The 26,805-nt window shown below is 46.8% G+C and overlaps 2 protein-coding genes across 5 annotated transcripts; one reads left to right on the plus strand and one right to left on the minus strand.

Annotated features, from left to right (window-relative positions):
- Positions 1–682: 682 nt before the first annotated feature.
- LOC127334960 (uncharacterized) lies at positions 683–7,339 on the plus strand. 4 transcript variants are annotated; one of them, XR_007872546.2, is made up of 13 exons: positions 684–845; positions 1,714–1,866; positions 1,950–2,120; positions 2,340–2,422; positions 2,523–2,721; positions 3,316–3,437; positions 3,958–4,024; positions 4,103–4,153; positions 4,324–4,376; positions 4,689–4,899; positions 5,183–5,353; positions 6,389–6,621; positions 7,043–7,339. XR_007872546.2 is itself a non-coding variant. In XM_051361523.2 (12 exons), exons 1-12 carry the CDS (start codon positions 765–767, stop codon positions 7,133–7,135), a joined length of 1,455 nt encoding a protein of 484 aa, XP_051217483.1. In that variant the 5' UTR covers positions 683–764; the 3' UTR covers positions 7,136–7,339. The 4 variants fall into 4 exon arrangements, 3 of the variants coding, with proteins under 3 accessions (XP_051217483.1, XP_051217484.1, XP_051217485.1); XM_051361523.2 differs by lacking the exon at positions 6,389–6,621 and having other exon boundaries at positions 683–845; XM_051361524.2 differs by lacking the exon at positions 7,043–7,339 and having other exon boundaries at positions 6,389–6,673.
- Positions 7,340–7,627: 288 nt separating this feature from the next.
- Positions 7,628–10,256, minus strand: LOC127334961 (two-component response regulator ORR1). The gene is made up of 6 exons (XM_051361526.2): positions 9,823–10,256; positions 9,449–9,507; positions 8,899–8,976; positions 8,723–8,793; positions 8,126–8,327; positions 7,628–8,027 (listed from the first exon to the last, which is right to left on the minus strand). Exons 1-6 carry the CDS (start codon positions 9,947–9,949, stop codon positions 7,890–7,892), a joined length of 675 nt encoding a protein of 224 aa, XP_051217486.1. The 5' UTR covers positions 9,950–10,256; the 3' UTR covers positions 7,628–7,889.
- Between the last annotated feature and the right edge of the window lie 16,549 nt (positions 10,257–26,805).

Here is a 26,805-nt window from a genome sequence, read left to right on the forward strand (position 1 = left end):
AGGGTTTACATGGAGAGTCCTAGCCGGATTACAGGTTGCCTAACTACGGTACAATGTCTTGCCGTGTACGTCAAGGATCCGCCTTCCATCTACGTCGTACTGGATCCGGGTTCCTTATGGGCCTTCACGGATCTGACTCCTGGCATAGACCTCTTCGGATCCGGGTACCTCTGTAGGTGGTTTGGATCCGGCTACCTTCGTAGAGCGGTTCGGATCCGGCTACCTTCGTAGGGCGGTTAGGATCCGGCACCTCTGTAGGGCGGTTCGGATCCGGCTACCTTCGCAGGGCGGTTCGGATCCGGCTACCTTCGTAGGGCGGTTCGGATCCGGCTCCTTGTTCCTGGGTTGGACATCTTCCATCTTGATCAACAACAACTGGGCTGCCCGGTGGGCCATATGCTACCACCACCATCTGTGGGCCACCCGGGCTTGCCGGAATCGGACCATGTCGATGGTATACCTATGAAGTATATCCACAACACTCTCGTTCAAAGAGTTATTTCTGTCAAACTTGCCGAGTAGTATGTTTTACGAAAAAACAAGTTAAAGAGAAAGAAAAGAAGAGAAGATAAAATGTGGAGAAACGATTCATCGTTCCAGAATTTGCCACGTGGCTGCTGTTTCTACGACAAGCTCTGTTGATGCCGTTGATGCCCGGGCCTGGCCATAGCCTTGCGTGCTGGGTCCCAGGTGTCAGTCCCCACTGCTCGGCCCCTCCCCGAAATTCTCCACTCTGAGGTCTGGGAGGCAGGCACTAGACAGCCATGGCCTCGCCGGCGGTGGCGACGCGGCGCACGTCCCCCACGTTCCTGGCCTCCGGCCCTCGCCACCGTCTCCGTCGTCACGTGAGTGCCCACTCTCGTTCATCTCGTGCCCCCTCCTCCGTCGGTTGAAATTGTAGCCCTTACCTGCTGCGCTTTGATGGATGAACCCTGCACTTCGATTTGTGGATTGTGGAATCCATCAGCTAGTCTAGCCAGCGCTCCGGAGTTTGACTGCCGTACTGTAGGCGAAATAGAAGTATTTAGGGGAATTCTTTGCCCATGAATTGGCTCCACTATTTTTGTTTTCCAAAAAATGAATTGGCTCCACTTGACGTGCAGCATTAGGTTTAGGGTTGAGGTTGGTATGATTTGGCCTGTAAGAATTTATGCGTAGAGCAGCCACCGTTGTAATGTCTTTTGTACTTATATAGATTTGAGCTGGTGGTCGTCTACTCACTCCTTTTCTAGCCTTCCTCGGCTTAACCCTGACAAGTACGACCATACAGTTCTATGAGCATAGCAGCAACCTACTGTATCCACTAACTGCCCCCGATCAATGGAAGCATCAAAATGAATTAATTTGACATATAACTAAGCTATATTTCACATTATCTTTTTTTTAGTTCTGTAGCATAATACGGACGTCTTATTGGTAACTTGGTAAGCTTAAGACCAGTGCCAGTCGTTTTTCGATAAAGCTGTGCCGGTTCGTGCAATTAAGTATCTAGACGAAACCCACAGACCACATTATTCGATAAACATGGGAGAAATGAATCATATATGCACTCAAATCTGTCATTACACTAACTTCCTGCCCGTGTCTACAAATGATATCCATTCTGGAATCTGTGTAACTTCATTTTTGTGTTTTCTGTGTAATGTTTCTTATCTTGTGCCAAATTCTGTTCTCGGGCCATTGATTATTCTTTCCATCCACAATGATTTGTAGGAGTACTCACCTTCCAAGTTGGGTTCCCCAAGCTTGGCCTCACGGTTAAAAGTCACTGCACTTTTTGGGTGGATTAAGGGAGATAAACTGGCGAGGACTCGCGAATTGATCCCCTCTGCTGAATCGTACACTCTCACAGGGTCAGACTCAGAGGTGTTTTGTGTTTCTTATGTGAATTTCTTTTCCAGGAATTGTGCTCCTGATTCATGGCTTTCTTAACCATTTCTTGATTTTAGGTGGACATGAAGCCACACGAGGTATCAATTTCTGTTGTCTCTTCTATCATGGACATACCTCCAGCAGAGTGGGATGCCTGTGCAGTTGACTCAGCTGAGCCTGAAAAGCTAAATCCTTTCCTTACCCATGCATTTCTCTCAAGCTTAGAAGAATCAGGTTCTGCAGTGAAGGTGAGCACATAAAGTCATGAAGCACCATTTCTTGATTCCTTACCTCCGTAATCAGACTTTATACTTAATGCATGGTTCATTTTATCCGTGTTAATGTACTTCCCGATATCTCAATACCTAGTATTAGCACCAACCCTTGTTCTGTACCAATAAGCACAGGTGCTACAGTTAAATAATCATGACCCTCCTTGAAAACGTCATGTTCTGGACTGATTTCAGGAAACGGGGTGGCTACCTCTGCATATTGTTGCACGGGACGGGAATGAAGATATTGTGGGTGTTGTTCCGCTTTACCTTAAAAGGTTTAATATAATTAACAAAATATCATCTACTGTTTGCCTAGTTGCTGTAAACTTCTCTTCATCTTGTTTATTGGCTGAACATTTGCAATGTGCATTTCAGCCATTCTAGGGGCGAGTTCGTATTTGATCAGTCATGGGCAGAAGCTTACTACAGTTATGGACTTGAATATTATCCAAAGTTGCAGTCTTGTGTGCCTTTTACTCCAGTAACTGGTCAAAGAATATTACTTCGAGATACATCCTACCGGGATCAAGTTTTTGATGCTTTAGTAAAAGCTTTGAAGAATTTGGCTACCAAGGTATTGAAATCAGAGTACTAGTAATATTTTGTTAAGTCAACAATCTCTTGGCTACCGAATAATGCTACTGTATGTTGGTACTGTTTTTATTACTCTAGTTCTGTTTGCACTTTCAATGAATATAGCAGAGCACTACGGGTGGGCAAACACGGTTTAACCGGTTTTAGCTTAGTCGTTAGTTTTTTGTGCACTAAAGTAGAAGTGAAGATTTAATTTGTGAAAGGAAATGAACTACTCCCACTAATTGGTTTAAAACGGTTTCAACCGGTTTCAGTTTTGCACACCCCTACAGGGCACCAAGTTTATTTCGCTGAATTAGAATAATTCTGTTGTCCGCTTGCAGCTAATGTTTTCAAATTGATGCTACGTCTTTATTGAATCATGTAACAGCTCTAAGTTAATGTGAAAAGTGATAAAAGTTTTATAGTCTGACCTCTTTAGATTTGAGTTTGTGTTGTCACGATGTAATAATAGCATGTAAGTTGCCTATCCGCTCTTGGTTTCATTGATTGTTTCTGTGATAATTGAATAGGTGGACAGCCTGCAGATCTACTGAACGAATTGACAATCTTGTTACTTTCTGCTGCATTTCAGCTGAACGCGTCATCACTGCATATAACTTTCCCATCAGAAGGTGAATTCAGCAAGTTGAAGGATAGGGGGTTGTTGCAAAGAATTGGGTTGCAATACCATTGGAGAAACCGGAACTACAAAAGGTTTGCTAACATGGGATGAGATCTATAGTACTTGTGGATTATAATGCTTTAAAGTGCCCTTCTGACCATATAAGACTATAAGTCAAGGCTCACTTTGTGTCATAAGAACGGACTGGTAGACATATTTACAGCACAAACAAGCTCGCATACTGGGGGTACCTATAATTTTAATCAAAATAACGCAAACTCCAGGGTTTACCTTACAATAACCTTCAACACCTTAACATATCATGATGCCAGGTTGGTTATAACTTGACATACCTTTTTGTTTCCTTTTAGTGGTGGAGTTTATTTGGATAGATAATTGTAGAGAAGAGAACCTATTACATCTAATCTTGTTGACCATAACCAGAAACAGAAATTGCCATTTGAAAAGCGTAAACATTATACCTTGTGGACTTTATGATGGAGCCATTGCCCTCATGTGCTTATTTTTAAAATTTTATGAGCTGACATGTTATTGATTATGTGATTATGATATATCAATATAAACTGATATCTCTTTGTCCCACCCCTTCAGTTTTGACGATTTTTTAATGGATTTGAAGCAGCCCAAACGGAAGAATATCAGACAAGAACGCAAAAAGGTTTGCCTTTGTTTTGGATCCCCTGGTTTCAATCTTCGGTGTAAATAACATCTATATTTTTTTTGTCCCACTTTCCAGATTCCTGCTCAGAACTTAAAAATGAAGCGGCTCCGCGGAGATGAAATAAAGGTACTTAATGGTCAACTGCTTATTTGTACTCGATATTAGTTTTCTTGAAATCATCATATACTTTCATTAATACCTTCTCAGCCTCCTTTCTATCTGAGGTGCTTTTAAGTGTACTTTACAAAATAATTACATATATTATTAATTTATAATGATTTTCCCTCGCATTGCAGAGCAGCCACTGGGACACCTTCTATAAATTCTACCGCAACACAACTGATAATCAGTTCGGTCCAATAACACTCTTCCCTTGTAACTTACTTTCCGTATTTTTTTCATAATAAACAATTCCCAAGTGGTTCTGTCCTAAAAACATCACAAGGGCTTCTTGAAATAGTTGTCTGTTCTATTGACATTGTATTAAACCAAACTTTGCTAACTGAGTAACACATCTTTATCAATAACAAGAATGATCACAAAGTTGAATATCCTTTGTACTTTGATAGAATTCTCCCATAGTTTCTATTTGAATCTGGGGTACTTGCATATAATTTGCTGTGCTGTGATTTTTTCACTTAAAGGATATTTCCGTTTGCAGCTGGGGCAGAGCGTACTTGACACGGGAGTTCTTTCACCTTTTGGGAGAAAAGATGGGTGACAAGGTAATGCTTATTGTTGCTGAACATGATGATAAACTAGTCGCTGGAGCTCTTAATCTTATTGGAGGCGATACATTATATGGCCGCTTATGGGGATGCCTACCAGATGTTCATTTCCCCAATTTGCATTTTGAAGCTTGCTATTACCAGGTAATTGACGCATCTTTGCACAAGAATATGTATTGTACTAAATGAGAACTAATGCATCATTACAATACTGTTCCCAACTTTTATTGGACACCCTGACTCGACCATTCTGTAAAAATGGTGGGCTGTCCAATTATCCATTAATTGCACTTATGCATCTCATCTGGGCATAAGAATCATTCATTTGAATTCAGAAGTATCTTGTATTTGTAATAATCATATTATATATGAGTGGTACTCTGAACAATATGGTCATATGGTCCTTATAGAATATTTACGTATTCAGGCAATTGAAGCAGCAATAGAACTAAACCTGAGTAAGGTGGAAGCAGGTGCTCAGGGAGAGCACAAGATCCAGCGTGGTTACCTCCCAGTGACCACATACAGCTGCCACTACTTCTTAGAACCTGGTTTTGCGACAGCTATAGGAAATTTTCTTGTACATGAGACAGCTCAGGTATTCCACATGAATATTCAATCAATTTCTAGGGATTATTCAAAAGTATATTCTTTTAAATGTGGATGGGCCATGTATTTCTGTTCGCTTCAATATGTGCATCATATAGATCTTCTCTAATGTGTCTTCTTAGATATATTGCATCCACAATTGGTACTCACCCATTTGCATGCATAGTCTGCAATTACTTAGTGTGATGTTGTCATCTGAAAACCAAACTCATAGCCAAAGACTACTACTCAAGTGTTTATGGCTGATAGGAGTGCGCATATATGTCATACATAGCTCTAGGTCCTTATACTCATATATACACACTCTTAACAATGACCTCATGTTAGTTTGCAGATTGAGTGCTCAAATTTGCACTGTGTAGAGCAGACATCATCATTAAAGCTCATATAGTTCACTGGCCCACAGTTTTGCATTTTACTCCCTCTCTCGCATTGTGCGCTGAGTTATGTACACATGGCCAAGGAATTTAATGTTTTTGTTCATGATCATCACCTTTTGAAGCTAAATGCTAAATGATAATGGCTAGTGCTACTGCGAAGGACTGCATGCTTTGTTGCACACTTAAAAAAGATGATTGTTAATATACTAACTAGAATTCATTGAAATGATAACATTTGTCTAAATATGCATTCCCACAGAAAAGAATATTGACGCTCTGTGCTGACTCTTGTCATTTATTTTCCAACTTGTCACTCACGCGCAAAGGGAGAAATGAACTAATAAATATTTTATTTCCATCTTAGAAATGTATTAACCAGTACTGACTACCTCCATTTCATGATGTCGTGAGTTATTCCATGTTTTCTAATAAACACTTCTTTACTTTTATGTCCATACCTTTGTAGGATTTACTTTCTCTTTGCTAAGTCCACGCTTTTGAATATAGGGACAAATATTAGAGAAAGCTGATTTTTATGCCACTCCAGTTTTATTAGAATCCTTTTATTTTCCAAAAGGTGCTTTTCTACCTGGTGCCATTGCTCACAATTCCAGCTAATACTTGTCCTTTTGCGTTTGTATCAGGTTAAGCATGTCATCAATGTCCTGCGCGATTCAGGTCCATATAAGGAAGACATAATGAAGGAATTTGCAGCTCAACTAGATGATGAAATGTAGAACAGTGAAGTGCAGCTATGCATATGACTGTACTGCACGAATGAAGTAGCAATAGGAATACGGGTGATCCCTTGCCCCAGGAGGCCATATTGTGATATCGAAGACTCGGATCCCCACCTTTGTACATTATTACTAGGCTTGTAAGTAGCAAATATTCTGCTTCATTTTAAATAGCAAATATTTTAATCTGAAGTCGTCCATTTGAAAGGTCCGGTCTGAAAGCAAACATTCATTCTATCACGCAACTTTGCTGTCTGAAATATTTTAGAATTTCCATCTTAGAAATGTATTAACCAGTACTGAATACCTCCATTTCATGATGCCGTGAGTTTTTCCATGTTTTCTAATAAACACTTCTTTACTTTTATCTCCACACCTTTGCAGGATTTACTTTCTCTTTGCTAAGTCCACGCTTTTGAATATAGGGACAAATATTAGAGAAAGCTGATTTTTATCCCACTCCAGTTTTATAGAATCCTGTTATTCTCCAAAAGGTGCTTTTCTACCTGGTGCCATTGCCCACAGTTACAACTAATGCTTGTCTTTTTGCGTTTGTATCAGGTTAAGCATGTCATCAATGTCCTGCGCGATTCAGGTCCATACAAGGAAGACATAATGAAGGAATTTGCAGCTCAACAAGATGATGAAATGTAGGACAGTGAAGTGCAGCTATGCATATGACTATACTGTACGAATGAAGTAGCAATAGGAATACGGATGATCCCTTGCCCCAGGAGGCGATATTGTGATATCAAAGACTCGGATCCCCACCATTGTACATTACTGGGCATGTAAATAGCAAATATTCTGCTTCATTTTAAATAGCAAGTATTTTAATCTGAAGTCGTCCATTTGAAAGGTCGTGTCTGAAAGGAAACATCCGTTCTATGATGCAACTTCGCTGTCAACTACTGTATAAGCGCAATTACGACTAGGAAACTTTGAGGCGAACCTTCTAATAGTGTCTGCATTTTCTTTTTTTCCATCAGAAGAAGTATCTGATGCTACTTTAAGGTCAACTTGTGCTGTTATTTTCTCACGAGATCTGATCTGGACTACTACTATGAAACAGGTGAGAAGTCGGCGTCAGCCAAGCGAAAGGCGAAGAAAAGATCCCTGAATGTCACATCATCAGATCGGCCAAGATCCAAGCCAAAAGGGACATGAGATACTGCCTGCCTCATTGTGCGTTTTGTACAAGGATACAGTACAGGGGGTTCTTCCTCAAGTCACTCATCAGCCGAAGGCCAAGAACCAACGCCCGGTTAGCATCATCTCAAACCAAACAAATTCTACCTAAAAGCTCTCTATCCATGGTTGTTGAACACCTGGGGTGTTCACTGCTCACTGCAGAAGCTACAACTCCTTGCTGAGCTGCGGCATGTCGTTGGAATGCACTGCAGCACCATCACCACATGGAGAGGAAGGAGCCGTTCGACCATCTGTGCAGGAGCTCGCCCAGGCACAGGATGGTGTAGACCAGCAGGATGAACTTGAAGAGGAACGGGAAGTAGTGCGAGAGCCCAGCACTTGACGAATGCAGAATCTGAAAAGGCAAAACAGCAAGAGAAAGACGATGAGTTCTTGAACATCGGATGGTTAGATGATGTTTCGATATGAACTGTGGCGGGAGCGGTGACGTGCCATGGCGATCTCGGTGATGTGCGCTCGCCGCCCCGGCGACGATGCGCCGTCGACGACGATATGGTCTGCAGGCAGCTTCCTGTTGTTCACAGTATTGCAGGAGGCGTCCTTCGGTTTCACGTTCGAGCAGCTCCTCAGGCGCGGCACGTCCTTTGTCTGAAGAGGCTTGACGATGTAATCTTCAGCACCGGCTTTCAGGCACCTGCTCCAAACAATAGGTTATACCGGTTACTATCACAAGGTATCAGCTGCAGGATTCTATAGTACGTTCAGAAGATTACGAAGACACAATGAATGCGCATGGAAAGCCAGATCTCCATCAGAGTACTACCGCTAGTTCAAACAAAGTTCAGTGGGACGATTTACTGAAGCGGCGCATAATTGTGAGGATAAGTACAGGCAGCATAATGAACCGACTGACAGGAGTATTTACTGAAGCAAAGCAACGTGGTCGCGAATCCGTGTTTTTAACCGGCCTTTTAACCCCATGAATGAATGATGGTGTACTACCGCCTACTGTTACAGCAAAGACACAGCCTTTTGTTTGCACAGAAATGGGTACTCAATGTGAAGGAAAGGGAAAGGGCAAATGCTCACCTGCTGATCCTCTGGGGCTCGTTCTCCGACGACATGACTATCACTGGGATCGGCTTCAGAGAACTCATCGCCTGAAAACATTCATCATGGAAATTATGGAATTGCAAAAGCAAATTCAGGGAGCATCTATCAGATTACAAGTCTGAACACAAACTTGGTAGGCAGGTGAGATGTACCTTGATGGCTTTGAGGAGGTCATAGCCGTTCATCTCGGGCATGCAGTAGTCGGTGAGCACCATGTCGATGGCCTGCTCCTGCAAACAAACACCACGGGTTAGTTGGTGATACTAGTTTATTTAAGTTAGTTACCCTAAGGGCCTAATCCAAGGAACAGCTTTTTTTTAACCATGCTTTAAACTAGAGGTTTGGTGTCATGTAGCTAGCAGAGCAGACAGCCGGGGCAGGCCGCTGTAAACATGGCAAGTTTTTATCCCTTTCTCCCCATGAAAAAGTGTCGACCTTTTCTGTGCTCCTCCCAATGCCAAGAACACAAAACCCTCACGCGCGCATGCGCGAGTCCACCCCGTACGGTACGGCGGCCGGCCGGCGTGCCACCGACAAGTGGCGCACACCGCCGTGGTGCCGCCAATGGCGAAGCAAAAATATGAAAAGAAGTAATAGTAGCAAGTCTTGCTTTGCGGTTTGATGATTGCTGTGTGCTGAATGCGAGGGGGGATCCCATGGAAAGAAAGCTCATGAAAGGGCGGGCTAAGTTTTTCTTTTTACCTTGCCGTCCTTGAGGCCGAGGAACTCCATGGCCTTCTTGGCGCTGTCGACGGCGGTAACTGGATGAAAACAATAAAGATGACGTTCAGGTTCTGGAAAGAATCCCATTCAGTATCATGGTGATGGAAGCACGCAAGAAGGGACAGCAATGAGAAGGCAAGATGAAAATGATGTGACGAAAAACAGGGCAGACATGCTATTCGGAAGACGGGAAGCAAAGAAACGGGACGAGCAAACAGAGCAAGAAACGTGAAAGGGGAATCGCAACATAGGTGGGCAGGGAGCAAAAGGGAAACTGAACGGCCGGTAGCCATGGAAGAAAGATGGAATGAATGGAGGAAGGAGGGGGCTGGCTGAGTGAGACTGAGACTGACCGTGGAAGGAGCCGGCGAAGGTGTTGCTGCCGAGCACGAGCTGCACCACCTTCCTGTCCACCGGTGAGTCGTCCACCAGCAGCACCCTCATCACCCCCTCCTCCACGCCTCCTCCTCCTCCTTCCATCTCTCGCTCCTTCTTCCTCTCTTACCAAACAAGAACCAGTCCAGCAGGAGAAGCTCCCCCTACTACTAATGGTAAGATGCTAGAATTGTGACAGCAGGTTGTTGTTGCACCCAAGTGAGGTCACCGCGGCTGCCTTTTTAAGCAGCCAGGAAGGAAGAAGGAGGTGGAAGGTCTGGGGAGGAGGACAAGCATTTGATGACCCGGTGCACCTGCAGCCGAGTGATGAAGGCTCCCTCTCCCTCCTCTTCTTCTTCAGGGGAGAGAAGGGGTGACCGCGAGCGTGGGGGAGAGAGATAGAGAGAAGGCGCCGGCCGGTGGGTCCCGCCGGCGGTGGCCAGCTCGTGGGGCACGGGGGAAGGAATGCTTTTCCCCTCTAGATTTTGCTGTCGGGGAATCTCTCGCTCTCCACCTCCTCTCCTCTGCATTTCTCCTTTTTCCCTTTTCTTCCTCCACCCCCGGCCCTTTCCGCACAGAAGCGAGGATTTTTGCCAGTACGAACGACGGCGATCGGCCACGTCGTGGAGCGACGCGTGCGTATCACATAAAATCTCGCTAATTACTGGTAGTATCATTAGCAGCGTCTCTCTTGTAATTATGCGCACCGGTGGTGCGCCGGGATTAAGAACCATTTGACCTGCGCCCGGGTCCGATCTCGCTTGATCCTTTCTGCTAGTCCGCGCGCGTCGCCAGCATGATGACAAAGGTTAGCATATGTATATATTCAAGCTAAATTTTAGCGCTTTTGCTCTCTATGGGGCTATATAAGAAATATCGTGCTATATCATGCTAAAGTGTTATAGCTTTAGCATGCTATTTTATCATGCTATTAGTTTAAGGACCGAGATTATCTTCTTAAGAAAAAAGAAGTTGCTTTTTGTTTGTTGTGTTAAAAGATACTACTATATCTCTAGTGCCGGTGATCCTTAATAAATAAGTTATACTATAGTGTTGCCTCCTCAAATGTTGATGTTAAGCTTTTATAAATTTAGGAAACTATATGTGGTTATGTATGCATGGTTCCTTGAAATAAGCTTCTGGCCTGCTATATTAATATATCAACTACATAATACAACGAGCATATTGGAGTCGTGGCATAACCAAACCCAATAGAAAAGAAAGAAATACAAAGAGAAACAAATGCCGACATCAGCAGATCGACGAAAAACGAAGATGACTGGTCACCGTTGCGCCCTCCGGAGAAGTCCCACCATGCTCCTAGCACACCGAATAGCCACATACAAAAGCAACACCTTCAACAAGGAAAGCGAGGATGACAACGGCTGCTGCTCGGACTAGTTCTAGGGTTTTTCCCGGTACGCGGAGGAGGGTGAGGAGGGGGTACAAGCGAAACCCTCCAGGAAGGCAAGATGGCACCCACAGGCGTCACCGTGTCGGTGCCGATTCTCTCAACCCCAACAACACCATCACGAACGATTCAAAGTGCTCCATACAACATGTCGTCTACCAGCACGTACCACCATGGTCTTGGCTCCATTCTCGCCGTCTCATTGTGGTCGCCATTGCAAGGCCTAGAGGAACGAAAAGGAGGACAACAATTCCGGGGGTAGCAGCACCGCATTCACGTGGGAGGGAACTACCTCCACCACCTTCGCGGTAGCTAACCGAACGTTGCAGCAGAGACACACCAGGCCGTACTGGCTAGGCTGACCCAAACTGGCCCGCAAAGTCCCCACTACCGCGTTGCAGCAGGCCAGATGACAGCGTCACCACCACCCATCCCGTTGACACACATCCTCTCCCCCCAGGGGGCACCGCTACCACGCCTAGTGCGGCCCGCCTAGACCCAGATGGAGCCTGACGGGCCCAGATCTGGGCCAGGAAGGCGCTGCTGGCCTGCCCCAAGCTACACGCCGACTCGCCGCCAAGAAGCTATGCCACGGCCACCGAAACCACCCGGACGCGCTGGACCGCCATCTGCCGAAGAACACCGCCACGGGTCGCCGCACGGCGCTCCACAACTCCATGCTTGCAGGGAATGGCCGGCCACTGCCGCTGGCCCGCGCAAGCGGTGGCGGAGAGAAGAGGAAGCAAGGAGGGGACGTGAAGAGGCGGCGCTAGGGGGGTTGGGGGAGGTGCGGGGCCACGAAACATTTTCCGCATATATCGTTATGTATGTATGGTTGTGTCACTTTAGACAATATATATCTTTTTTTTTCTAAAATCCATTATTTTTAGCCTATATGTTGTACTTTTTAAATATGTTATTTAAAATATAGGATAATATTAGAGCTAATATTAGCATAATATAGCGTGTATTGCATTTAAATAAGGTTGACGCTATTTCTTTTAGCATAACCTTGATGATGACACGACGGGCGTTTGGTTGCGGTGGGACTAGAAAAGTCAGCACGTGGATTCGGTTCAGGATACGTCCCAACCGTTCTCATCACTCGTCCAAGCGGATGTTTATTCGCGTCATGTCTGTGCCAACTAAATCGTGCTCACCTGGATGCGTATCTTGATGATTATATACTTTGCGATCGAGTGGCCCGGATATGGTTTGATATGCAGTGGATAGTGGTAATGTGTATGCGACGATAGATGAGACAATGTTTGACATGCTCTTCCACTTGCCGCCTTGTTTATGTTGATGCAAATATGCACAGCTCAGACTCTTCAATCTATATCTGCATAACTGGTATTGATCTTTGAGGGTGGTTTCAACTTTCAACCAGTAGGTAAGGGCATCTGACAGAATTCCAAAAAATACGTGTGCAACACAAGCCATTTATGTGAAATCTCGACGTACATGTATTAATGAACTTCCTTATTGAAATATGTTTTGGTCCGCTATATTAATATTGCAACCGCACGGTACAACCAACTGTTGGGCATCAATACAAGCATGCCCAAGAGAAAACATAAAAGAAAGAAAAGAGAAAGAAAGCTGAAAAGATCGGATCGACGAAAACGAAGGTGTTCCGTAGCCGTTGCGCCCTCCGGATAATTCCCAGCACCCTCCTAGCACTCTGCAACGCCGCGTACCAAGTAGCACTTTCAAGAAGGCATGCGACAATGATGACGCTGCTACCCGGACTGCTCCTAGGGTTTCCCCAGGTACGCAATGGCAAGGAAGGAGAGCTTCACCCAACGCCCTTCAGGAAGGAAAAGGTGGCACCCGCGAGCATCACCGCGTTGGTGTCGGCCAAACCGACAGAGATTTCTCCCGACCCTCGCATCCTCGCCCCGGACACTCCATTGTGCTCCACCAAACTCAACGCCCACCAACATGCCCCACCACGACTGCAGAACCACTATCGCCGCCTCACCGCGACCAACGAATCGAGGATAGCGAGCTGAAGGAGGATCTCAAAGCCAGCAATGAGGTAGTGGTCACGTGGGAGGGACCCGCCTCCACCGCCAATGGCGGTACCTGTCCGGACATGCCGGCAAGGGGCACACCGGGCCCTCCTGGCCCGGCCGAGCACAGACCCACCTGGTCCATGCTCGTGAAGCCCCCCTCGGGATGCTGTTGGACCCGCGCCTCCACCTCACCCACCTCAGCTGACGTGGGCATTACCCTTCGGGTAACAGACATTGCCCTATCCTGTACGACCCAACTGGAGGCCCATGAAGATACCCGATGGCAAGGTGGGCTACTAGGACGGTGCTGGAGAGGATTCCTTGAAGAACAAGACGAAGAGGAGCCGAACAAGGAAAGTTTAGAGATAGGTCTTTCGTAAACCTAGTCGTACCCGGACAGATCTCTTGAGACCTGGCCTCCTATATAAGGGCCAGGAGAGGGGCTGCCGAGGGACACAATAAATCTTAGCAACTTTAGCCACCATAAGTCCAGAGCTAGGTCGCCGTAGCACTTAGCCTCTCGACGAGATCACAGCCGAAACCTTCGGCACCCCATTGTAACCCGATATTTTCATAATCAAGATCAGACAGGGAGGACGTAAGGGTTTTACCTCATCGAGGGCCCCGAACCTGGGTAAATCGCTCTCCCCGCTTGTCTGTTAACCGATGCCTCGTGTCAGCCTACAGGATTCCATCAACCCTAAGGCCCAATCGAAGGGCATTGCCGAAGAGTACCCTCGACATCAGCTCCGGCCACCTCCCCTACCCGCCAAAAGCAATCCCGCTGCGCCCGAGCCCGGCCTGCCTAGCCCCAGAGGGCCTGGCTCTAGGCTGAGAGAGCCCTTCCGCGCGCCACCTTGCCGCCCCACTGCCAAGCAGTCGTGCCATCACCAGCCCACCGCTCGTCGCTGTGCTGCCCGAAGAGCCGCGGCGCCATGGACCCTCCCGACCCGAGGAGCACCGTCACCAGAGGATAAGGCCCCGCGCCCCACCTCCAAACGCCCGGGGAAAAGCAGCTCCGCCACCGCCGGCACTGCCCGGGGCTTAGCCCTGACGGCCTGCGCCGACAGCGACGAAAGGGGAGGCCGAAGGAGGGGTTCGAGGGGGCGCTAGGGTCTGGGGGCCCTCCTGTCACCCGTAGGGAGCGACAACGAGGGCCGAGGGGGAGGAAGTAGTTGGGGACAGAGGCGGGGTCGGCGGGGGCGTGGGGCGGGGCGCGCGAAACCCTAGTCACGGGAGCTCACTTTATTTCCACCGGCGCACCCGTATTAATGAACTTCCAGCAAAACCGATACAGTTGATTTTTTTTTTGTATTGCACGTTAAACCGGAACTATCATTTTTTTTTTTTTTTTTTTTTTTTTTTTTTTTGCGTGTCCGGAACTATCATGTTGCTGTCCTGGGTTATACGACTAAATCTGATCCTACGTACAATACTCCAGTGCCAGCAGCTGATGGCAACTGTAGGTATTTTAGCGAATCTTTGACCCCGTACCTGAGAAGAGTCTTAACTTCGTAGGTACGCAAGTTTTAGCAAGTACCTTTCAATAAAACATAACTTACATCTCTAGTCCACCGGAAATTCAATTCGGCTCCCGGATGCGTATGCTCCCTCTACCAACAAAACATATTTCGAAGTGTGGAAATATTTTGACAAAAAATTCTACATGTACATCTCCATAATATATGTGTATGCGTCAAGTTTCAAAAAAAAAATATTTTTTGTGGCCTATGTAAAAAAGAGAAAATTTATCCTGTGAAAAGCATTGTTTTCAGCACTGAATTTTGTCTTTTTTACGCACGTCACATGATAAGTTCATTTTTTATGAAACGACCTTGTGTGTGCGTAGCACATGAAGATGTACGTGAGCATTTTTTGTTTCTATTTTTTAAAAATTTAAAATATGTGTAAGATGCATTTCAAAATATAGGAAGCATATGCTCCCATGTTCCAAAACATCACTCCCCTATTATTGCGAAGAATTACATTTGTCCTCAACTCCAATAACACACGTCTTATTAGACTCTCGCTTGTCAATATTGTTTAAATTTTCTCATACGACTCACTAAAATCAGGCTCCGAGAAGGCTGTACCAGCAATTTCACACACACATGACAACCTAGTTATCACAAAAATTGTAGGAAAAAACTAAAGTGACAATGAAAAACTGGAAAAAAGGAAGCTGAAATTATAAGAAGTTACTAAAGCTTCTTGTAATTTTTGGAAAATGCATCAAGTTCGCATTTATCGTGGAATACAATTTCTTTTTTACCAAACCATTAGATCCCCTTTTCAAAGAGTTTTAAATTCTTGGATCTTTTAACTTCTTTGGAATACTTGTGAGTTTTCTAAATTTCATGGGCTTTTATAATTCTTATATTACTCCATATCTACATTTTTCGTAAATCCCATTTTAAGTATATCTTTATATGATCCTACTTCCTCTGAAAATATTTATTAATATATTTTATTTAGCTAATTTTCACCTAGAAAATGCAATATTACATTTTTCCAAGTTTCTGAATTTAAGATGAATGGTTGTCAGCTGGAGAGGTAGATAATGTTTACTAGGGTAGAAATGATATTTTAATGATGGTGAGACCAAGGTTTGTTCGGAGTTTCGTATGGGATCCAAGACATCACGAGAAGTTTTGGAATGGTCCGAAGATTAAGAACCATATATGGGAAATTCATTTTAGGGTTTCGGAAAAGTTCAAGATTATTTTGGTATTGTATCAGGAAAATTCTAGAAGGTTGTAGAGGGTCCCACAATGGGCCCCACCTATCATGGAGGGCCCACATAGACCAAGGGGTTGTGCACAGGCCTACATGGCGAAGCACACCTGGCTCACTTGGCCATGCAGTTGGCCCAAAGGGAATGGGGTCTAGAGACCACCGATTGGTGGAAGAAATGTCCCCCACTTGTTCACCGGCCCTAGGGCTTGGAGGGGCAAGGCTGGCTACCCCTCCCTACCAATATATAAGTTGAGGCGCGTAGGGGCATTCAACCCTAGCCGGCCATGCCTCTAGTGCCTCTCTCTTCCTCCTATCATGAGCGTAGGCGAAGCCATGCCCATGGAGTTATCCATTGTAGCCACCACCACCGTAGCCCTACTAGTCATAGATCTCATCTACCACTTCCTCTCTCTTGCTGGATCAAGGACACAAAGTCATCATCAAATCGTTGATGCATGTAAAATGCATACATGAACTTTTGTTATCACCAGATTTTGGCCAAATCAGGAGATGGGCCGCGATGGAGATGGACTTGGAGGATATACACGTGGAGCGTATCTGAAGCGGCCTTGCACGAGAGTTTGGGCTAGTTTGCCCGTGTATCTGTATATTATGGTAGATTAGAATCAAGAGATAGAGTTTAGCCCGTACACAGTTGGGTTTATTCCCGAATTAGAAAGTCTACGGACTATAAATATGTATCTAGGGTTATTGAGAAAGGAGGACAATCACGTTCACAACAAACACAATCTAGGCGCATCGCCACCCCTTGTTTCGAGGGTTTCTTCCGGGTAAGCATCATGCTGCCTAGATCGCATCTTGCGATCTAGGCAGTATAGGTTTATTCGTTATCTTGTGTTGCTCGTACTGAAGCCTTGTTGATGGCGAGTAACACTACTTATCGTAGGTGTTTTGGGGCTTGCATGGATGCTTTTCTTATACATATTTGCTTAGCTATGCCGTCCCTCGATATCTAGCTGTCCTTGCACCTATCTTAGGTGTAAGGGCAGCACCTTGCTTGTTCTTTACTTAGTAGATCCAATCTGTTATAGTTGCTCTTTGTTCTTCAAGGATTAGTTTGATATCCGTATGGTTAGGCCTTACGCTGGGGTTGGATGATCCGGTAGTGCGTAAGGTGTGGTTTGCCGTTCCTAGAAGGGATGTTCCGGGAATTGACTTAACGTTGGTTTTTAGGCCTCTTTTAGGAGCAGTTTTCCATCATCTGTCGTATCTGTTAGGCTCAACTACGTGTAGGATGTTCCGGTTATGCGGTGAAAACCCTAAACTGTCGTAGATTGGTTTAGCTTTGTTTTGATCAAGCAGGATCCCCATGTCATCGTAAATCCAACGTGAACCATGGGGCAATCGGCTCTTCGAGCCGATCCACAGGGCAACCTGAGAGCCGATCGGGCTCGTATTTAATGTTTACGTGTCTACCATGCAGGAAGCTAGTCGAAGCAATCCGACACCTCCCTGACCAGGTATAGGTCAGGTGGCACGCCCTTACGACCGTCAGGACGTATGCCAGAGCATTTGCGGGACGACGTCGAGGGACCAGGGCCCACCAGCAGTCTTGGCAGCCTCCCGGCTCTTTGTGTTGCTCGCCACTGCTCGCCGGTGGGTTTTGGCAGGCAACACATTCTGGCACGCCCGGTGGGACAATCTGCAACAACCACGTCAACATCTACAGCTGCGATGTCGGACGAACCAGTCAAGTACGAAGATCTGCCTGAAGAGCACAAGAAGAAGTATGATGAGCTCAAGGCCGTCTTCGAAGCCGATCTCATTGGCTCTTTCGAGAAAACTCGTTCACATGGCATTAGGTTCAAAGGATTCACACCCGAAGGCGTGCTCGAGGGACTAGATCTGTCTCTCCCTTCGGAGGAACGCACCAGAGCCCTGCGCCAGGAAGTTAACTATATGGTGGCTCATTCTCTACATCGTCATTCGGAGAGCCTGGTGAACGCCTTCGAGCGTGTTGCGCTTCGTGTGGTTCAGGAGATCATGAAGCATCAGTATTCTCCGTCAGGACCTGCCCTGGGGACTCACCAAGGAGAAATACCGTTCCACACCAAGTCGCAACTGCCATTCACGTTCGCAGCTCCACAGCAACAAGGTTCACCGGCATACGTCGTCTACAAGGTTGGAGGTGATCCTGGCGATTACCAATTCCTGTATGAGCCGCCCAAGGAGATCCCGCATGGATACGTGTGCACATACGTGCCGGACTGCAACAACTGGGCGCACACGAACCAGATTACAGCAGGAGGGATTGCTGGAGTAGGAGGAAGTTCTGGAGCAGATGCTGAGAAACAGGCGTGGCTAGCTAAATATGCCACCGGAACGAGTCATGATAGCTCAACCCCTGCAGCTCATACCGTGGATCAAATCAGTGCAATCTTGAGAGACCAGTTCGGTATCCTGCCGAAGAAGAGAACAATCGGCTATTCCAAGCCGTATCCCAACGAGTATGACCTGATCCCACTGCCGCCCAAGTATCGGCTCCCTGACTTCACAAAATTCAGTGGATCAGAAGGGTCTAGCTCAATTGAGCACGTGAGCCGATATTTGGCACAGTTGGGCATGGTTTCAGCATCAGACCAGCTGCGTGTAAGGTTCTTTGCACAATCTCTCACAGGTCCAGCATTTGGGTGGTACACCTCGTTGCCACCAGATTCAGTTCGGACATGGAAGCAGCTGGAAGAGCAGTTTCACATACAATATCACTCAGAAGCTACCGAAGCTGGCATTGCCGATCTGACGCAGGTGCGGCAAAGACGGGGAGAGACGGTGTCTGAATACATTCAGCGTTTCAGGACCGTGAAGAACCGATGTTATTCGGTTCGTTTATCTGAGAAAGAAGCAGTCGAGCTGGCAGTGGCAGGCCTCGCAGCGCCACTCAAGGATCTGACTTTCCAAGTGGAGTACAATTCACTGGCGCATATGGTCCAGAAGCTGACATCGTATGAGCAGCGCCATCCAGAATTGTACCAAAACAAGTTCAAGCGCCCGATAGGCCTGGTCGAGGCAGAAGAAGTTGAAGACTCTGCAGAAGATCAGGAAGTCGCCGTAGCTGAATGGACTCGGGTGGCAGTACCCGTGTCCTGCAAATGGGTGAAGCAACCAGGGCCTGCAAAAGGGTTTGACTTTGATATAAGCAAAACTGAGCAGATTTTTGATTTGCTGCTGAAGGAAAAACAGCTGAAGTTACCCGAAGGCCATAAAATCCCTACGGCGCAAGAGTTGAACGGGAGACCATACTGCAAATGGCATCACACGTTCACCCACGCCACCAACGACTGCAAGGTATTGCGCGGACAGATTCAAATGGCGATAGAACAAGGCCGATTAATCTTCGGTCAGTTTGCCATGAAAGTGGACACGCAGCCGTTTCCTGGCGTCAACATGGTGGAGCTCAACCATGCCACGAAGCGTCAGCCAGGTTTCTCGTACGATATCAACATGGCAGGGCTTGTGAACCGCCATGGCAAGGATAAAGCAGAAGCCAGTCACTCCCGTGGCAAGAATAAAGAGGAGGCCGATCCACGCGACCGGCCCCAATATGATGACAGACGGTACCTGACCGAGGAAGAAGTGAGAAGCGTGCGGTATCAACGACCACTCTCCGCGCATCTCCTTAACAAATATGAGCATCAGTATGACCGACGTCGGCGATATGACATGGATGATGAGAGATATCGTCGGTCTGATGCAGACGACAGGAAGTATCATCGATATGATAGTGACGACGAAGGATATGAGCGTCACGCAAAGGGGAGGTCAAGAGAGCAGGAAGACGTGGACATACACTGGGATTGTCCTTTCTTTAAGCACTGCTGGGACTCAGGAATGAGCCGATTGCCTACGATCGACAACTGCCCAGAATGTAGACAGCAGAGGAAGGGAACAAATGAAGTTTTAGTGTTCAAGCGTCTAGGGCCCCTCCCACCTCAGAGCAGACGAGTTGAGTCATCTCGAGATGAAGATTTCGAGGAGTCAGAAGATGAAGAAGAAGATAGATACCACCGGCCAAGGTGGTGCCCTGATGGACTCAGCCATTCCCAGAAACGTAGGGTGCAGCGGCTAAGAAACTTGGAAGAAGCCGAGGCGCAGTACCTATACACATTGAGAAAAGCACGGCCCGATCTGGCCGTAAAAATTCAGCAAACGTTGAAGACGGAGACGCGCCCGCCAAAGAAAGTGTGGCGCCCCAAGCAGACAAAAGCCGATGCAGAGGCATCGGCTGATACAAACATGGTGTTCATACTCCCGTCAGCGTTTTGTGCTCCAAAGGACGAGGAAGTGTCAGTAGCACAGTTTGACTGCTGTCCACGGCCAGTCATCTTTGAGAAGCCACGAGAGAGGAGCTACAGGCATTTGAAAGCTCGATACCTGAAAGGTTACATCAATGGGCAACCTGTCAGCAAGATGTTGGTTGACACGGGAGCGGCAGTCAATATAATGCCGTATTCCATGCTACGACATTTGGGACGCTCTAACGAAGATCTGATCAAGACCAACATCACATTAAGCGATTTCAACGGCCAAGCGTCAGAAGCACAAGGTGTTCTGAACGTAGATTTAACCGTGGGCCGAAAAACCATCCCTACGTCGTTCTTCATCGTCGACAGCAAAAGCACTTACGCTGTCCTGCTAGGAAGGGATTGGATTCACGCTAACTGTTGCATCCCATCCACAATGCACCAATGCATCATACAGTGGGATGGAGATGAAGTAGAGGTCGTTCATGCAGATGACTCAATCGAGATCTCACTAGCTGGCATGAATATTTGGGATGCAGACGACCAAGAGCCGCTCTCTGGAATCAGTTTGGACGGCTGTGAGCGTATCGAAGCTTCAAAAAACGGGGTGAGGCTGGTCTTATCCACCGGCCTGACAGAGTAGCAAGATCCAAGTCAATGGACGTACGTGGCAAGGCCGATCCCTACGATCGGCCCCAAAAAATAAAAAAGCAATGAGCTTACCTCAAGCATGTCACGTAGTCATAGTAGAGCACCAATAAATTGTAAACCCTCATTGAGCATTACAATGATAAAGGAGGCCGATTCCAGCAATCGGCCAAAATTATCCTCAACATGCATTTTGCCTGTGTTCAGCATTGATCTAGCAGGCGACGGAAAGCTGGGATACGGGTTTACATCAGCTGATGAGCTAGAAGAGATTGACATTGGTCCTGGGGATAAGCCATGACCAACATTTATCAGCAAAAAGTTAGATCCGCATCTCAGGGGCCTGATGATAGCTTTGCTGAAAGAGTACCCAGATTGTTTTGCATGGGATTATACAGAGATGCCCGGGTTAGACAGGAGCATCATTGAGCATCGGCTCCCTCTGAAGAAAGGGTTTCGGCCGTTCCAGCAGCGAGCACGACAGATGAAGGCCGAAATTTTAGTAGAAGTCAAAAAAGAGATAGAGAAAATGTTGAACGCCGGGTTCATCAGGCCATGCAGGTATGCTGAGTGGATTTCCAATGTCGTACCTGTGGAAAAAAAGGATGGCCGATGGCGTGTCGCCATAGATTTTCGGAATCTCAATAGTGCCACTCCAAAGGATGAATACCCAATGCCAGTAGCAGAGACATTGATCAATGCAGCTGCTGGTCATAAAGTTTTAAGTTTCATGGATGGCAATGCCGGCTACAACCAAATTTTCATGGCTCCAGAAGATATACACAAGACTGCATTCAGAGTACCAGGCTCGGTAGGCTTGTTTGAATATGTGGTCATGACATTTGGACTGAAGAATGCCGGCGCAACATACCAAAGGGCCATGAATTACATTTTTCATGATCTAATCGGCAAATTGGTGGAAATTTACATCGATGACGTGGTGGTCAAATCTGTCCCAGTGGAAGGACACTTGAAAGATTTGCGAGACGTCCTGGACCGAACTAGAAAGTTCAGACTAAGAATGAATCCAAAGAAGTGTGCTTTTGGTGTAACGGCCGGTCAATTCTTGGGTTTCTTGGTTCATGAACATGGAATTGAGATCGGCCTGAAAAGTTAGGAGGCAGTGCGAACGATGAAGCCACCTACCACGAAGAAAGAACTCCAGTGTCTCATCGGCAAAATCAATTTCGTCAGAAGGTTTATCTCCAACCTGTCAGGACGAATCGAGCCGTTCATGGGATTGGTCAAAATCAAGTCTGATGAGGAGTTTCGCTGGGGGGCAGAGCAATAGCGAGCATTTGACGAGATTAAGGAGTACCTAACGAAGCCACCTGTGTTGGTTCCGCCTCAGCAAGACAGGCCATTCTACATTTACTTGTCAGTAGCTGACACCTCCATCGCGTCAGTGGTGCTGCAGGTTTATGATGGTCTGGAGAAAGTGGTTTTCTACCTCAGCAGAAGGATGTTGGATGCAGAAACAAGGTACCCTGAGATCGAGAAGTTGTGCCTCTGTTTTTTTTTCACCTGCACCAAGCTTCATCACATCTTGCTGTCAGCGGAAATTATCGTCATATGCAAATCGGATGTCATCAAGCATATGCTGTCGGCTCCTGTGTTGAAAGGCCGACTTGGTAAGTGGATGTTTGCACTATCGGAATTTGATATCCGATATCAGCCTGCGAAAGCAGTCAAGGGATAGGCGTTGGCCGATCTTATTGCTGAACGAATAAACACGGATGTAGCAGCACTGTCTGTGCGTGCATGGGCCATGTTCTTCGATGAATCGGTCTGTGAGGATGGTTGCGGCATCGGCGTTCTACTCGTGTCGCCTCGGGGGGCAAAATATTCCTTCTCCATCAGGCTACCTACCCCTTGCACCAACAATGTTGCTGAATATGAAGCCATCTGCAAGGGAATGGAATTGCTATTGGAAGCCGGGGCAGAAGCAGTAGAGATTTTTGGAGATTCCAAATTGGTGATTTCTCAACTCACGGAGGAATACAAATGTGAGAGCGAGTCGCTCTTCCCATTATGGATGCACTGTCGTGAGCTGATGGCACAGTTCAGGTATATAAATTTCAATTGGATCCCAAGATCGCAAAATACCGAGGCAAACGATCTCGCACAGATGGCATCAGGATACCAGGACGTAGCAGATGGGACCGATGTTCAAGTGCAGTTCATGGAACCAGATGACTGGAGAGCCGATATTTTCAATTACTTGAAAGATTTGGCTCGGGGGGCACCTAAACGGAAAAGATACAAGGCCATGAAGTACGTCCTGATTGGGGATGACATGTTCTACAGGACCTTGGAAGGGTTACTTCTCAAATGTTTGGGACCAGCCGAGTCCAATCGGCTCTTGCATGAGGTGCATGAAGGTGCCTGTGGAACTCACCAATCGGCTCATAAGATGAAATGGCTGATCAGGCGATCGGGATTTTATTGGCCCACCATGCTTGAAGATTGTTTCAAGTACTATAAAGGGTGTCAAGCATGTCAGAAGTTTGGGAGCATTCAGATGGTACCCGCATCAGCAATGAATCCCATCATCAAACCTTGGCCATTCCGAGGTTGGGGCATGGATATGATTGGCAAAATTCATCCTGCATCGAGCAAAGGCCATGAATGGGTTCTGGCCATTACAGATTACTTCACTAAATGGGTGGAGGCCGTCCCTATGAAGTCGGTAGCATCGAAAGATGTCATCAGTTTCGTGTTGGAGCATGTCATTCATAGATTCGGGATTCCCCAGACTATCACGACCGATGGATGTTCGATCTTCGTTTTTAAGGAGTTTAGAAAGTTCTGCGAAGATATGAGAATCAAGCTGATCCGATCGTCTCCATACTATGCTCAAGCAAATGGGCAGGCTGAAGCATCCAACAAGAGTCTGATCAAGCTGATTAAGAGGAAAATCGACGAGCATCCTAGACGTTGGCATGAGGTGTTGTCAGAAGCGCTGTGGGCTTATCGCATGTCGTGTCACGGAGCAATAAAAACCTCGCCATATCATCTGGTCTATGGACAAGAAGCTGTGCTGCCCTGGGAAATCAAGGCTGGGTCGAGACAGATTACGTTTCAGAATGATTTAACTACTGAAGAATATGCAGCCCTGATGAGTGACAGCATTGAGGATGTAACGGAACTCAGGCTATGGTCTCTTGAGAAAATCAAGGAGAATAAAGCCAAGGTGGCTCGCGCATATAATAAGAAGGTGAAACCAAAGGAGTTCCAAGTTGGTGATCTGGTATGGGAAGCTGTACTGCCGTTGGGGACTAAGGATAAAGTGTATGGTAAATGGTCTCCAAATTGGCACGGCCCGTACAAAGTCGACCAAGTTTTGAAGGGTAATGCATACATGCTCGAGCAGTTGGATGGTGTGAAGTTCCCAGTGGCTGTAAATGGCCAGCATCTCAAGAAGTATTTCCCAAGTATGTGGGATAATGACCAGTAAAATATGGAGGCCGATGCACAAATCGGCCAGTAAAAAAAACAATTTTCTTCCCAAGTATAGGGATGATGAACAGTGGGATATGGGGGCCGATGTATGAAATCGGCCGGTAAAAAGAAATATACGTGCAAAGCAACAGGATGTTAAGTACAGCCGATGCACGGACATCGACTTGAGAACAAAACAGCCGATGCACAGCCATCGACTTTAGAGTTACAAAATATTATGGTCAGATATCAAGATACAGTCTGAATTCGAGGAGTGTTTGCTCGGATATCTGTCTAATTTGGTATTTGAGTTTGGCCTTATGGGTGTTTGATGGTGAAAGACCGATACGTTGCTATCGGTTCTTGGTGCGTTGACCTGTTTTGATAATCGGAAGATTTGAAATTGGACAATTGAAGAATCAAATCGGAAGAACAATTTTCATTGATTCGAAGAGGGGTTTCTTACAAGGAAGAGCCGATGGCTCTCAAAAGGATCATCCGATGCCTAATGCACTACCACTACTAGCCCTGCACTACTTCCTAATCTACGGGCCGTCGCTGCCCTCGTCGTCGCCGTCGTAGCTGCCGTCGGCGCTGCTGCCGGCGGGCTCCTCGTCGCTGCTGATGAAGCCGCCGGCAGGGGCTTCATCCTCCTCCTCCTCGTCGTCGTCGTCGTCCGACCCGACGCGGAAGCGCTTGGCCGGTGGGTACCCCGCGGAGGAGGAGTCCTCCTCCGTCTCCTCCACCTCCTCGTCCTCCTCGTCGGAGGAGAGGTCCACCTCCCATGAGAAGAGGTCGTCGTCGCTCGCAGCCTCCAGCTCCCCGTCGACGAGGAACCGGAGGTCTTCTTCCCCGTCGATGAGGGGCTCGACATCCTTCGACTCGATGGAGGAGTCCCAATCTCTCGCGTCCCAGTACTCGGGGGCGAGGGCCTCGTAGATTGCCATCAGGTTGACCTCCGGCTCTAGCTCGCTGGAGGAGGAGGAGTCGAAGGAAAGGCCGGAAGAGGCAGAGGAGGAAGAGGAAGCCATAGATGCAGAGAAGGGCTTTTTTGCCGATGGCTAGTACGGAGCAGGGGAATGAGGAGATGAACTGCTCAATGCGGTTAAATAAAAGGGGATATAGTGGAAATTTAATGCTTGAGCAGTTTTCGAGGATGCGGTGCCAAAACTGTCAATCGTGCAGAAGTTGAGAAGACAGGGTATCATGATGGAAAGATACTGAAGCGGTTCTGCTCTGCCACGACATGACCCTACGAAGGAAAAACAGAGTGGTTTTGAAATTATCATTACCAAAACCAGGGGGCATGTGTTATCACCAGATTTTGGCCAAATCAGGAGATGGGCCGCGATGGAGATGGACTTGGAGGATATACACGTGGAGCGTATCTGAAGCGGCCTTGCACGAGAGTTTGGGCTAGTTTGCCCGTGTATCTGTATATTATGGTAGATTAGAATCAAGAGATAGAGTTTGGCCCGTACACGGTTGGGTTTATTCCTGAATTAGAAAGTCTACGGACTATAAATATGTATCTAGGGTTATTGAGAAAGGAGGACAATCACGTTCACAACAAACACAATCTAGGCGCATCGCCACCCCTTGTTTCGAGGGTTTCTTCCGGGTAAGCATCATGCTGCCTAGATCGCATCTTGCGATCTAGGCAGTATAGGTTTATTCGTTATCTTGTGTTGCTCGTACTGAAGCCTTGTTGATGGCGAGTAACACTACTTATCGTAGGTGTTTTGGGGCTTGCATGGATGCTTTTCTTATACATATTTGCTTAGCTATGCCATCCCTCGATATCTAGCTGTCCTTGCACCTATCTTAGGTGTAAGGGCAGCACCTTGCTTGTTCTTTACTTAGTAGATCCAATCTGTTATAGTTGCTCCTTGTTCTTCAAGGATTAGTTTGATATCCGTATGGTTAGGCCTTACGCTGGGGTTGGATGATCCGGTAGTGCGTAAGGTGTGGTTTGCCGTTCCTAGAAGGGATGTTCCGGGAATTGACTTAACGTTGGTTTTTAGGCCTCTTTTAGGAGTAGTTTTCCATCATCTGTCGTATCTGTTAGGCTCAACTACGTGTAGGATGTTCCGGTTATGCGGTGAAAACCCTAAACTGTCGTAGATTGGTTTAGCTTTGTTTTGATCAAGCAGGATCCCCATGTCATCGTAAATCCAACGTGAACTATGGGGCAATCGGCTCTTCGAGCCGATCCACAGGGCAACCTGAGAGCCGATCGGGCTCGTATTTAATGTTTACGTGTCTACCACGCAGGAAGCTAGTCGAAGCAATCCGACACCTCCCTGACCAGGTATAGGTCAGGTGGCACGCCCTTACGACCGTCAGGACGTGTGCCAGAGCATTTGCGGGACGGCGTCGAGGGACCAGGGCCCACCAGCAGTCTTGGCAGCCTCCCGGCTCTTCGTGTTGCTCGCCGCTGCTCGC

The sequence above is a fragment of the Lolium perenne genome, chromosome 2 (genome assembly GCF_019359855.2).
Source record: "Lolium perenne isolate Kyuss_39 chromosome 2, Kyuss_2.0, whole genome shotgun sequence".
NCBI classification, from domain to species: Eukaryota; Viridiplantae; Streptophyta; class Magnoliopsida; order Poales; family Poaceae; genus Lolium; species Lolium perenne.

What these genes read in the sequence shown, in the direction of transcription:
- LOC127334961 (XM_051361526.2), bottom strand. Translation starts at nt 9,949, where the DNA reads ATGGAAGGAGGAGGAGGAGGCGTGGAGGAGGGGGTGATGAGGGTGCTG. An exon ending in TCGGCCTCAAGGACGGCAAG is followed by an intron (nt 8,977 to 9,448) that starts GTAAAAAGAAAA and finishes GTTTGTTTGCAG; the next exon opens with GAGCAGGCCATCGACATGGT. An exon ending in ACCTCCTCAAAGCCATCAAG is followed by an intron (nt 8,794 to 8,898) that starts GTACATCTCACC and finishes GAATGTTTTCAG; the next exon opens with GCGATGAGTTCTCTGAAGCC.
- LOC127334960 (XM_051361523.2), top strand. Translation starts at nt 765, where the DNA reads ATGGCCTCGCCGGCGGTGGCGACGCGGCGCACGTCCCCCACGTTCCTG. An exon ending in TCACAGGGTCAGACTCAGAG is followed by an intron (nt 1,867 to 1,949) that starts GTGTTTTGTGTT and finishes TCTTGATTTTAG; the next exon opens with GTGGACATGAAGCCACACGA. An exon ending in AGAAACCGGAACTACAAAAG is followed by an intron (nt 3,438 to 3,957) that starts GTTTGCTAACAT and finishes CCACCCCTTCAG; the next exon opens with TTTTGACGATTTTTTAATGG.